This window comes from Mesoplodon densirostris, chromosome 1 (assembly GCF_025265405.1).
Source record: "Mesoplodon densirostris isolate mMesDen1 chromosome 1, mMesDen1 primary haplotype, whole genome shotgun sequence".
NCBI classification, from domain to species: domain Eukaryota; kingdom Metazoa; phylum Chordata; class Mammalia; order Artiodactyla; family Ziphiidae; genus Mesoplodon; species Mesoplodon densirostris.
This window is the reverse complement of record NC_082661.1, coordinates 185,849,889-185,862,888: the sequence shown is the minus strand read 5'-3', so window position 1 is coordinate 185,862,888 and position 13,000 is coordinate 185,849,889. Positions and strand designations below refer to the sequence as shown.

At 37.0% G+C, this 13,000-nt stretch overlaps 1 protein-coding gene across 1 annotated transcript; it reads right to left on the bottom strand.

Moving 5' to 3' along the window:
- Positions 1-231: 231 nt before the first annotated feature.
- Positions 232-12,769, bottom strand: AMBN (ameloblastin). The gene is made up of 11 exons (XM_060092471.1): positions 12,755-12,769; positions 11,696-11,764; positions 8,932-8,982; positions 7,376-7,423; positions 6,780-6,890; positions 4,484-4,717; positions 3,531-3,569; positions 3,207-3,266; positions 3,070-3,114; positions 2,584-2,628; positions 232-777 (listed from the first exon to the last, which is right to left on the bottom strand). Exons 1-11 carry the CDS (start codon positions 12,767-12,769, stop codon positions 232-234), a joined length of 1,263 nt encoding a protein of 420 aa, XP_059948454.1.
- Positions 12,770-13,000: the final 231 nt, after the last annotated feature.

Sequence of the window (13,000 nt, the reverse complement as noted above, 5' to 3'; positions counted from 1 at the left end):
ATTAATAGTATTTCTAAATCATAGAGACAGGCGACACATTTTATTTCAATAAGAGAATGAAAGCAAGAAGGGGACCTATACTATTTCTAGCCACTTATATCTATTAATATGTGCTTAACACTTTTAATGCCTTTGCTGCAGAGGGTAATAAGTTTTTTTGCAAAAAGATAGACTATTGGGACAAAGCTGGGGAGCTTGTGCATACAGAAAGTAGCCGATATCTCAAGGCTCTCAGGGCTCTTGGAAATGCCATGCATCATGCTTAATCTGGGGCTGCTGGGCCTTGTTTCCTGGCATTGATGTGTGCTGACTGTCAGGGGTCACTGTGGAATCCACGGTGGTTTCTTCCTGGAGACCCAGAGTTGTGGTCTCATCAGCACTGTAGGTCTCATAAACATCAGCTAATCCAGGGGTCATCAGTGGGTCTGCGGCTGCTAGGGTGACCCTGAGGGGTCCCCTGCTCTGCCCTGCAGGACCTCTTGCTAGGTTGGGGATATTGCCTTTAGGATTAGCAAGAAGCCCTCCGAGGGCACCAGGTGCTAGCTCTGAAAGGAGTGCTGGGTTTTCCGGATCGGCTGGGTTGGCCTCCGGCACAGGGGGGTCTTGTGCACCTCCTTCTCCCTTCTCTGGGCCTTTGGTTCCAGCGACTGGGGAGTCAAATTCCAGAGTAAAGTCCCCGCCCATGGCTGGATTGGGGGGCATCCCTCTAAGGCCGGGCCTCATGCCTCCAAATCCTGGGAACATGGCTCCATAGGCCATGGGGCCTCCTATTCCTCCCTGGAAAAAACCAGTTATCACATATTATTAACTATACGATGCCATTATACCAGTCAGATTCACTGAGAAACCATAAAAAACTGATAGGGAACAGAGAATTGGCTGACAGCTTTGTGTAAGCACATTTCTCACTAAATTGGCTTCTGTACTTTTCTGGGTGGGGACGCTCACTTCTTTGAAAGGGAGATGAAGACCCTTTGAATGCCTGCCGAAGGGTAAGAGGGAAAGAAGCAGGGAAGTAGGGTAGAACCAAGTCTACAGGCAAAAGGTAGTTTGAATTTCATTTTAAGAAAACCATAAGCAGTTGAAAAGGGCAATACCATCATAAGACAAACAAAATCTGATGCATTCCTGAGTTTGTTGAGCAGAGTTTTGGAGGACATTGTCAGTATCATTTCCCAGTATCCCTCAAAATGAATGAAGCCCCATGTAATATTTTTTTCTTTTGCTTTAAAATTTTTTCCTTCCTTCCTTCTCTCCTTCCTTCCTTCTTCCCTCCCTTCCTCCCTCTGGAGAAACAAATATTTTCTTCCTGTGGACAGTTAAAATTCTAGAACTGACCATGTGTCCTTTTTTCCTTTGTTGCAAAAAATTTCAGGACCAAATCTTGGGCTTCTTACAGCAAGTGTTCAGGGCTTTGTAACTTGCATATCTGTATTCTCATTTCCTCATTTTGAATTCTATCTTTAATGTTTTGGTTATATTTATTGTGTTTTTCATAAGCTACAGGAAAATCTTTTAAGAATGAGGCAAAATATAAATTAATTAAAATTCTAAAATAATAATTAACACACTTGAATTTTCAACCCGTCTCGTTGGTGTTATGTAGAGTCAGTACCTTTTCCTCTTATCTTCTCCTGGCTCTCCACTCGCAGATTTTCCCATCATCTCCTCCAGAGATGGCACTGTGAACCCCTGGGCTGCTACCCTTATCACATGATTTTCACATTTTCTGCCCCTGTATCTATTTTTTCCACTGACTAGACTGTGAACCCCCTGAGATCAGGAACCTTATCTTATTTATCTTGCCTCCATAGGATCTTTTTATGTGTCTCACTTGCAGAAGGCACTCAATAATGTTGAGATTCAAGTTTTCTTTCAGTGATAGCATGTTTACATGTATTTATTAACTCAATAGGATCCGTAGTTGATAATGATTTGTTAATTCAGTACGGTTTTGTTTTGTTTTGCTTTGTGCTCTAACAGATGTAATGTAGAAATTTCTGAGGGAAAAAAGTCCAATTGTGTGAGTCTATTGATCTCAAATTTTAAAGTTGTAATATGCATAGATAATGATAAGAGAATAAGAGTACACTTGACTTACATTGTTAATGTACTTTGAATTTTACAATAATCAAATTTTAAACTTGGTTAATTTTTTTTCTTTTTGATCTCTCAATTTTGAGGTCTAAATGATTTGCAATTTTGTTGAATTTGTTGTTTTGAGGGGTTAAGTGGTCTGAGAAGTAACGAGAACTTCATGAATCATGTGTATCTTTTTTGGTTTGAAACGTTTGCTGTTCAATAATGGTGGCTTTTCAAGAGAGGTTTCTCCTGTTCTCCTATTCAAGAAATGGGCAAAATCCTATGTGCAAGAATGGTCATCACTCAGAAATGACTATATGGGAAATGTGATGAAATCTTTGCATGCTGCTTCAGAATCAAACTTTTGGTTTTGGAGTGGAACAACTTGAGTCCCATGCTGTATATTCAGCTACATTCAGGGCCAACACCTCTTGCATCCAGTCATCTGTGACTGTTCTCCCTTGGCCACTATTTTAAGAAGACTTTGAAGACATTACTCACAGCCATTTCTTCTGAGCTCATGATGCCAAGTCTGGCAGGAGCGTTCTGTTCAAAAAGAAACACAGCATCATATTATGAGCCAGCTGACTCTTACTATCTTTGTAACTACTCAAGACAAAGTTAAAAGTCATTTAGTCTTTCTTTAAACCTTAATATTAATGCTGTGTCCAGAGGCAGGGTAAAGTGGGGAGATGAGTCATTATTAAATAAATGTAGCCAATTTGGATAATTAAGATAGAAAGTTTACCTTTTCTTTAATGCCACTGTGTGTGTGTGTGTGTGTGTGTGTGTGTGTGTGTGTGTGTGTGTGTGTTTGTATGCCTGGCCAGAACTATCCAAATAGGAAGTGTGCCTCCTTGCCATTTCAGTTGCTAACTTAGGCATTCAGAGAATATGGAATCTATTGTTTGAGGCCTAGATTTTATAATATTATCTCTTAAGATAACATTTAATTAAAATGATACTTTTTATAGGATAAAGACTTACCAATTGATTTGCTCCATAGGACATGTAAAATATTCCTGGATAAAGCTAAATATAAATACAATAATCATCACAAAATGCATTTCCCAAGAGAAGAACTTTTAAGTAAATCACAGAGAAGTGGTATTAAAAAAACTTACTGGAGGTGGTTTATTTTGTGGCACCGGTCCCCGAGATATCAAACGGGCTATTGGAAACATCTTTAAGTGGTAGAAAGAGAATAAGCAATTCATATTTGCTATAACACAGACAAACCTCCCATTACGGCCATTTCTAGGAGTTATATGAAACATATTTTCAGATGGATTACTATGATAAACAAGTATTTAATACTTAAGCAAACAAAGGAACCCGTTATATTTCATATTTATAGATAAATGGGGCAATTAAAATTTTTTACTCTCCTTCCTTGAAGTATAGAGATGTATTTCCCAAGAAGGTGTCTTACTGAGATTTGTACTTACCGATGGATCTTGTGGATCAGCAAAATTCATTCCTGGCAACTGCATTACAGATAAATATTAAAATTACTGAACAATTAAAATAGACGAAGTGAACTTAAAATGTTCTTATCGTATTTACGATTATGAAAAAACAATCTAAAATGAATTTCCTTGTTTTTACTTTCATTTCGTCTCCGAGGGTACAGCCAAAGAGATTACAGTTGCCCTTTACTGACATGACTCAAGTGCACAGAGGGGAGATGGGGCATGTCTGTCATGAGTTTGCTTTGTTTTGCAGAATAGAAAGTAATGAATTTTAGAATCAGAGCATGCCAGATTGGTTTGAATGTTGGCTGTGCCACTTAATTTTTGTGTAATACTGGGAAAATTTTATAACCTCTTAAAATCTGTCTTTTTAAAAAAGGATGATAATATCTATCTTCATAGGATTGGAGTCAGGATGATATGTGGGGATGTTAAATGCCTGCAGCATACTAGTTACATGATACCTTCCTTTTCTGTCCATTGTGCTTGTCTCAATATTATTACATGATACTTTTGCTTGATTGTCTTCTCTGTTACCAGATAGAGAAATAATAATGCAAAAATACTATTTGCAATGCTGAGGGATCAATCACTCTTCTCAGTCCTTCCAACATTGAAAAAAGAGCCTGATGATAAGAAGCCTGGACTTCTCTGGGCTGTCCTATTTCCTCTGAAAGCTTTCATCTTTTGTAACTAAGAAACCAATTTTACAGGAACAGGATCTTTTAGAATACATGCCCCATCTCAGATGGCAAAGGGCAGGAATGGATATTTATATTCTACTCCCAGATATGTCAATTTCTCGAAAATATATTTGTATTTTCATGCATTATGCCCAAAGCTCTGATTATTTAAATGTGCTCTGCAAATTGGTTTTCTTTCACTAAGTTAATGGATGATCCAGATCTGACTTCAGAGAAAGGAATTACCTTGGTCTTTGGTGGCTTTTCTGATGGTGCCACCTGTTGAATCATTGGCCCCTCTGATTGCTGCAAGGGTGGCTGTCCCGGGTAAATTGGAGGCTGAGGTATTCCCTTCTGGACTGTGTTCTGGATGGAGGTTACAGTGGTGGGCTGGAGGAAAGGTTTCTGTCCTGGCTGTGGAGGCTGCAGGGATGGCTGCGATGGGAGAGGTGGGGGATGCACAGGCAAAGAATATTCATACTGCAGAGAAATTTGAAAGGAGCGTCAGGAAGTGATGACTCACTGAACTGTGGTGTCTGACAAAGCAAAAGGGCTTGGGGAACTTTCTACTTGGAAGAGAGTCTAGGAGACTTGTCTTGAAGATGTGTTCCATAGGAAGCACTGATTCACTTAAAGTCAGTGTTTTTGGGAGCAGTCTGGTAGGTGTTTACCTCCCCTACTTCCTTTGGGACTACCACTGTGCATGAAGATGGAAAGCTATATGAACTTCTGGGTAGACTGAGCCGTTTCGTCCTCTGGGTTCCCACAGCTGCCTCTATGTATCTCTATTTTAACACTTTCTCACTGGATTACAATTACTCGTGATAAACTTTGTCCCTTGGTCAACTGACAGAGAATAATGTCTTATATATCTTTATAGCCCCAGGACTTAACATAGGTCCTAATAAGTGACTGGCACAGGTTAGATAATATATTTTTTGAGTTAATGAAAGGAGAAAAAAGGGTAGTTAAATAAAATACCAATCAAATTCTTACATCATGAGTTCATTTTGGAAACAATCAAGTGGAGAAAGAATCACCATTAACATAATTTACTGTCCCACTAAATGTGGCTTGGTGAGTAATGCTGCTTGTTATGGAAAACCATCTGGAATCAAAAGTTCCTGTTAAAACAACCATGTTTTGTTGCTCCTCTTTGAAATTACCTGTGTGAACAGCTCCCTATTATTTTTAAATTGTTTGCAAGATCCTCAAAGTGGCTTAGAAGTCTCCATCTAGAGGGTTGGGATAGGGAGGATGGGAGGAAGACGCAAGAGGGAGGAGGTATGGGGATATATGTATATGTATAGTTGATTCACTTTGTTATACAGTGGAAACTAACACACATTGTAAAGCAGTTACACTCCAATAAAGATGTTAAAACAAAATAAAAAACAGGGCTTCCCTGGTGGCGCAGTGGTTGAGAGTCCACTTGCCAATGCAGGGGACACTGGTTCGTGCCCCGGTCCGGGAAGATCCTACATGCCGCGGAGTGGCTGGGCCCGTGAGCCATGGCTGCTGAGCCTGCGCGTCTGGAGCCTGTGCTCCGCAACGGGAGAGGCCACAAAAGTGAGAGGCCCGCGTACCGCAAAACAAACAAACAAACAAAAAAGAGTCTCACAACAATCTGGCTGTGCTTCATGTCTTCAACCCTTGCCCATCTCTAAACTCCTGGGCTTTCATTACTTGTACCTCATTCATTACTTATACCTCACAACTTAGCACCTTATAATATGTTGTCTTGTCTTATCCCCTAATCAGATGTGAAATTTTGTAAGATTTGAAGTCATTCTTTTTTTTTTTTTTTTTTTTTTTTTTTCTTTTTGCGGTATGTGGGCCTCTCACTGTTGTGGCCTCTCCCGTTGCGGAGCACAGGCTCCGGATGCGCAGGCCCAGCGGCCATGGCTCACGGGCCCAGCCGCTCCGCGGCATATGGGATCCTCCCAGACCGGGGCACGAACCCGTATCCCCTGCATCGGCAGGCGGACTCTTAACCACTTGCGCCACCAGGGAGGCCCTGAAGTCATTCTTAAATGCCTTCACTTTCATTTCCAATCTACCGTTTGGTTTATGTATTTGTTAGGTATCTAATAAATAATGATTAACTGATTGATGTATTTATTAATTGCTTAGGGTTTATGATGTTTTAACTAGGAATATTTGGCATCATTTTAAATGTGTCTTTTAGTAATTATTTAAGGAATCTTGACTAAAATCAGAATTTTCCAGGATATAGCCTGCTTTCTTTTTCAGGCTAGTTTATTTATTGTTATTGTTCATATCTTTAACATAGGTCTCTATATTTTGGAAACCATATCTTCCTATTTGAAGTAAATATACAAATGGGTTGAAAATTTGGACCATTTTATTTTAAATTTTCCTAAGTACTAAAAACAGTTATAGGTTTTGATTTATTGTTATCTGGAAAATTTTTATTCATTACTGTTACCTGTCTGTGGTTACTATATGAAAACTTAGAGAAGGCAAGTAGGGGAATATTTTAAAGCTTGCAGTTTCAGACACATTGATGCAATTAACTTACCTGTTGAGTTTCATGTTCCCTTGGTCTCATCCACAGGAAAGAGGAATGTGGTGGGAGGAGACCATGCATCCACAAAGAATTAAATGATTTCCCAAAGCCAAATCTTGAATACTAAAGACATGGAGAAAAAAAGTATGCTTATATTTCAGTGTTTTCTTAAACTTGGTTTCCATTTTCTAAAATATCCACAAAAAGTGTAGAAATAGCAAAAATAAGAGTGTTATTGGTTAATTTAATGTGACTAGGTTATGTCTTCCAATAGACTTTCTTTTTATTCTGAGCCAATCTGACATATTCCCATAAATTTCTTTGAGATTTTGCTTTTTTAAGCATTCATATTTTGGGCTGTATAATAAAATTAATAATACAAAAAAGAATTCTTTTCTTACAAATTCAACATTATTTTTATTTTCTCCTGCCATCCCGTCCTAGGTCCTTATTTTGTTTTAGGTTATCTCAATTACTCATTTGCTTTTTCAGTATTTAGGATATTGTTTATACACAAACAAATTTTATGAATTACAGTGCTGCTGCTAATGTCACTGCCACCAACACCATGAATATTTGCAATAAGAATTATTTGAAAATAAGGTTACCTGAGAAAGCATGTTTAATCCCTGCAAACTTCCCAACTGTCTCATTGTCTATAAAGAAAAAAAAAGTGGGTTAGTGTTTGTCACATATGTTCCTTTTGTGCATGACACAGTTGATTTTCAACATATGGTAGTATTAGCACAAAGTTTGGGGTGGGTCAATTTGAATAAAATAAGAGACACAAATCATCACTAAAAAGTAGAAATGTTAAATGTGATTCTGCCATTGTTGTTATCATTGCTATTAAAATAGTGAGCTTGCTTTTCATCATTAATTAAAAGAGAGAAAATATCATTTAAGTGGAGGTCATATTGAAACATGGGAAAATAGCTCATTGAATTGAAATATCAATATAATCACGAGGACATTGTCTCATTGACTCTTTTTCCCCCATTTAACTTACTTTGCCTTTTATAAATCCAGCCCAAAGAGGAATTTGAAAAAACAGGCAAACAAACCAAACAAATTAAAACAAAACAACCCTACCTCCTTCCCAAGTAAAAGTTCTCAAAATAATAAATATAAAAAGGACTGGGGGGCTTCCCAGGTGGCGCAGTGGTTGAGAGTCTGCCTGCCGATGCAGGGAACACGGGTTCGTGCCCCGGTCTGGGAAGATCCCACATGCCGCGGAGCGGCTGGGCCCGTGAGCCATGGCCGCTGGGCCTGCGCGTCCGGAGCCTGTGCTCCGCAATGGGAGAGGCCACAGCAGTGAGAGGCCCACGTACCGCAAAAAAAAAAAAAAAAAAAGGACTGGGGAAAATGGTAAGTATCTAGATAGATGGTCAAGAATGCTGCCAATTCAACAGAAAGTCAATTTCATTTTTTCCTGGGAAGAGGTTTAGAGTGCTTTGAGTTGAGTTTAAGCTAGAAAGTAAGAAAAAAAAAAAAAAACTCAGTGAAATTAGCTTCATTGTGAAATAAGCTTCTAGCACAAAGTATTGATTGCCCTCAGACTGTCATGATATAAATAAGTTTTGCAAGCCCTTGTGAAAAATTTGTAATCTCATAAATATTTTTCTATTCATAACTGTTTATATTTTTTTACTGATATCTGAAACATTTCTATTTTGCTGGGGTTTTCTAGACAGAGTATGTGTTAGGTATAAAAACTGCAATAAGACAGACAGAGGCTATGCAGGAGGCACTATAGTACAGTGTTAATGCTATTTACAGTCCTCATAAACAATTACATTTTGTAAGATAAACTTTCCTCATGGGAACTTTATCATATGCTATATGGAGAAGGAACTAAGTATAAGCCATTTGTGACTTCAGAATAATGTGTTTCAATTAATGTATATATATGTATTAGGTATTAAATATTAGTACTGCTTTGATCACACACAGATGATGTTCTAAAGACCAAAACAACTGAAAATTTTAAATTGCAGTAAAATTATAAGATGAGGCTCTAATAAATGTCATAAACTTCTTTAGAACTGCACAGGAGGACAGCCACTCACTTCAGGCCAGGAAAACTGAGAAACAGCCTATGTATTTCTCTTATGAAGAACATACCAATGTAAAGATGATATGTAAGTACTCTGACAATACATACCTCAAGGCTCAAACTAGCCATGCCTGGTGTCCTAGGTTTCTGAGGAAACAGCTAAATGGAAATAAAAATAATTTTGAATTTTTTTTGATGAGAAACTTCCTTACACACTGAAAATAGAAAGCCACACCTATACATAAGGGCCAGCTAATATTGGTTTTTTACCCAAATGACTTGAGCTTTTGGGTAGAATGAAGAAGAACTTAAATTGTTTGGAGTATTAACATTAAAAAATTTTTTTTTGGCTGCACCATATGGCTTGTGGGATCCTAGTTCCCTGACCAGGGACTGAAGCCAGGTCCTTGGCAGTGAAAGCATGGAATCCCAACCACTGGACCACCAGGGAATTCCTAATATTTAATAATTTTGCTCCCACATGAATCATCTACCCTTTGTCTACATCTTAATGCTATATTGCTTTAAAAGCAAAATTTGATTTACTTTGAAAGTTACGTTGAAAACAGATGAGAAGTAAAAGAAACAAAATAGAAAACAAAAAAAGAAAACTAATAACTCAACTTAAATATTATCACATAGAAAAGCAAAGGGAACAAACTCGAACTCAGTTTTCTTGTATGTTTGACAAATCTACATACCTGGTTTGTGGAACATGATGTGGGATCATGGTATTCGGCAAAACCATGTGTGAAACCTAACTTGCCTCCCATTCAAAGGGCTTCAACAAATCCTCCATCATCTTTAGTGAAAGATTATTATTTAAATTTTTTTTCTTCTTTTTTGTTTTTATTTTTATCATGAAAGATTATTTTATGTATAAACCTGTTGATGTGTTTATATTTTTGGGATCATATAAAAGCCATTTTTTTCTGAAATAAAAGGTATTCTAGTACCAAGTACTATTATACTTACTGTGTTCATTTAAAAGTTGTTAAAAAAATATATAGCTCTATTTCTACCTAGGTTCTTAAACTGTAAGATATTTTTCTTTCTAAACCAATCCTTATTAATATTCATGAATACGAGTGGGGAAAAAAACAGAGAATGGAAGAGAAGAGTAGCAATTAGAGTAAATTGGCTTTTGAGGGGTTTTGGTTCTTTGGATATTCTTACATCTAGGGCCAAGGGGTTTTAATGCCTTACTTCCTTCATTTAAACCACAGGTATTTTTGGAGTCTCCACGAAATGTATTGGGATTATTTTTCCTTTGTGAGGAAGTTCAGGAATATTTTTCTGAGCATATGTTATTTGTCTCCACGTCCTACATTTTTATACAGGTAAAATCCCACCTTCTGGGACATGGTGCAAATTTCTTCAAATAATTCAGTTTTGCAAGTGGATAGAAGGGAAGGAGTTGTAAATGTGTAGCAAATACTCCAAGTAAAGAAAGAGGTTACCTTTGTAGACAAAAAGAGTGATATGTGTATGTGTGTGGTGAGAAAATTGTTTGGAATTTGAGGGGATAGGAGAGTAGAGCCTTCTTTCCTCCTATTAGCCAGTACAAAAATAAGGTAACTGGGATAGATTCAACTACAGGACAAAGTATACTTTGCTTCTATTTGATCAAAGTCATGAATTAATGAGCAATATTTACATGAATGCAGATAGACAGAGGATATCTTTCCCATGAGGAAGTAAAAGGAGAAGAACATCTGATTTGGCAGTTGGCAATCTTAAGCCATTGTCCTCTTGCTCAGAGTGGACCTGACTGACACAGGTGTGGACCATTGTAAGTTCCAAGGGTGTTAAGGTGTTAGACTGATGGTAGATGGCTTAGGTGACCCCAATGTCAGTATCATAAAAAGGTAAGCTAAGGTGGCAGCTTTAATTTTTCTTTCGTTTAAAATTCATGTTGAGTAATGTAAAAGAAACTCTTTTTATCTGTAGGATGGAGGTTTTCATCCTAGTAGTCAGTTTTCATCCCCCTTTTTCAAAATGTTTTAACTTTAAGAAGCTCAAATGGCTACTCCTTTGTCTCAAGGAACTTAAATATTTAAAATTCATTTAAGACCACCTATGAGCTCCTCAAGACAAGAGACCATGTCACATTTAATTTCACATCTCCAGTGCCAGCACATTGCTGGATACACTGCAGATGCTCAGCCAATATTTGTCAAAATCATGAAGCAACTGAATAATATCTTCGTTTAAACAGAATCCCATGATATTGGCTGGAGTAGTTCAGTGCTCAAAGGATTGTATTCATATGAAATCATCTCAATATATGATAGAATGTACCAGGTGCAGGACTGTAACATACAAGTAGCCCATTGCATGGCGTGTTTTAATTTAAGAAACTTCAGCACTTAGTCACACAGTATCTCCCTATAAGGCAAATTTGTTGGTTAATTACTAGCTTCAAATGGAATTACTTAGCTCAGTTTTGTAACCGTAGTAATTTGGCTAATGCTGTTCTTTTAAAAATGAAGAAGAAAACGTACTTTACTTTTTTGGAGAAATTTCCTCTTTCCATTTCGATTTCATAATGGTAGCAGGTAATTGATAATAAATTTGTGCTGTGACATTGTTGGAGACCACATACATCTTTTAGCTTTGAGTGAATGGAATAAGATGTAGAAGTTGTCTTTGGAAAATTTAAAATATCTTTTTGTATAAGAAAATTTTATATTTGGCTTACTGCTTTTCGATTATAAGGGCTGACATCTGGGCACCTGACTTTTGACTCAGTAGGAAGATACCACTGGATTAATCCCAATGAGTCCAATTATGGACACTCAGCCACTTCCTTCAGTGTTGTTTGGTGTCTGGCAATGTCTCTACTAGGGTACCCTCTAGAAAACTGACTTACCGGCACTGCAGAACTCATTTTCAGGAGGCACAAGATCAGTATCATGTCCTTCATTTTGAAAAGTGGGATCTGAAACAGAGTTGGATTGGAGAATCAAATCGGATGAATTTTTATTTCAGAATGGCTAAAAGACAATATTTCCATGAGCTCTTTGCTCTTCCAAAACGACTAGATTCAAAACAAAACAAAACAAAACCAAAACAAATAAATGTTGCCAAACAACTGATTTTTATTTATTAGCTTTTGGAATGAATTGACGAGCAATTAAAAAATTTCTTAGTACTTTTTTTTTTTTACAGAGCTACCACCTAAATGAACATGTGGGAACAATTCCATGAATATTTAATTTCATTTCATAAATGAAAATGAATTAAATGAATTAAATTCATTAAATTAAATTTTTTTAATGAATTAAAAAATCCCTTCCACTATGTGAAATGTTGGTCTATGAAGTATGATTCACAGGATTTTTTACTTTGTTTCCCTCCAGAATAAATTTTGAAATGCATTTTAAATGTAATACAACCAACAGTCATTTCATAACAAACCTTTATGTGCAGATATAAAGGGTATACCATTCCATGTTTAGGTTAGCCAGGAAACCATGCCAATAATTATCTTTTAAAAATAAAAATTAACTAAATATTTCAATTTCCTTTGATATTGGTAGAAAATATGTCTCAAAATTGAGTTTTCTTCTTTCTAAAATGAATTATCTCTTTAGTTTATTCTATAAGTCCAGAATGCACTTTATAAACTCTCACATGAACAGAAATTTGACTAGTCAAGAGATTTGCTCAACTTCTAATACTTTTCCAAATTAGGTACTGTCACTAACAATCACAAATGGTAAAAAAAAGTCTATAGGTAACTCTTTTTTTCCTTAGCTGAAAGGGTATTAGGCAGGTCTCCTCTGGAATATGCTAATAATGGTTCACAATAAGCTATTATTCAGCTTCTGGTGACAAATGAAGATAAATCCTCTTTATAAAAGCTGCCTGGAGATAGGAAAAAAAGAACTTACAGGAATCACATGGAAATCATAAAATCACATTTTACCTTCAATGCTGGCATGCACTGTGCTCTCAGGGCCTGGTGATGCCAATCAAGATAGTTCAAAGAGAAGAAGATTAAAATTTTTTTCTGGACTGTGCCTGGGACTCACTCTGTATCCCTCATTCAGGGAAGACCTGAAACCTTTATTTAAAGTGCCAATCCACCAATCAAAGTGAAGCTAAATGGGGGGAAAAAACCACAACTCTGCTCCTGCAATTAGCCCACACCCTTTTATTTCATGCAAGGACA

Bases quoted from the DNA above. Each gene is read 5' to 3' on its own strand.
- AMBN (XM_060092471.1), bottom strand. The intron at 2,629-3,069 runs GTAAGTCTTTAT...CTTTTTGAACAG, and splicing joins CCTATGGAGCAAATCAATTG to AACGCTCCTGCCAGACTTGG. The intron at 778-2,583 runs GTGAGTAATGTC...GGTTTTTTCCAG, and splicing joins TGAGCTCAGAAGAAATGGCT to GGAGGAATAGGAGGCCCCAT.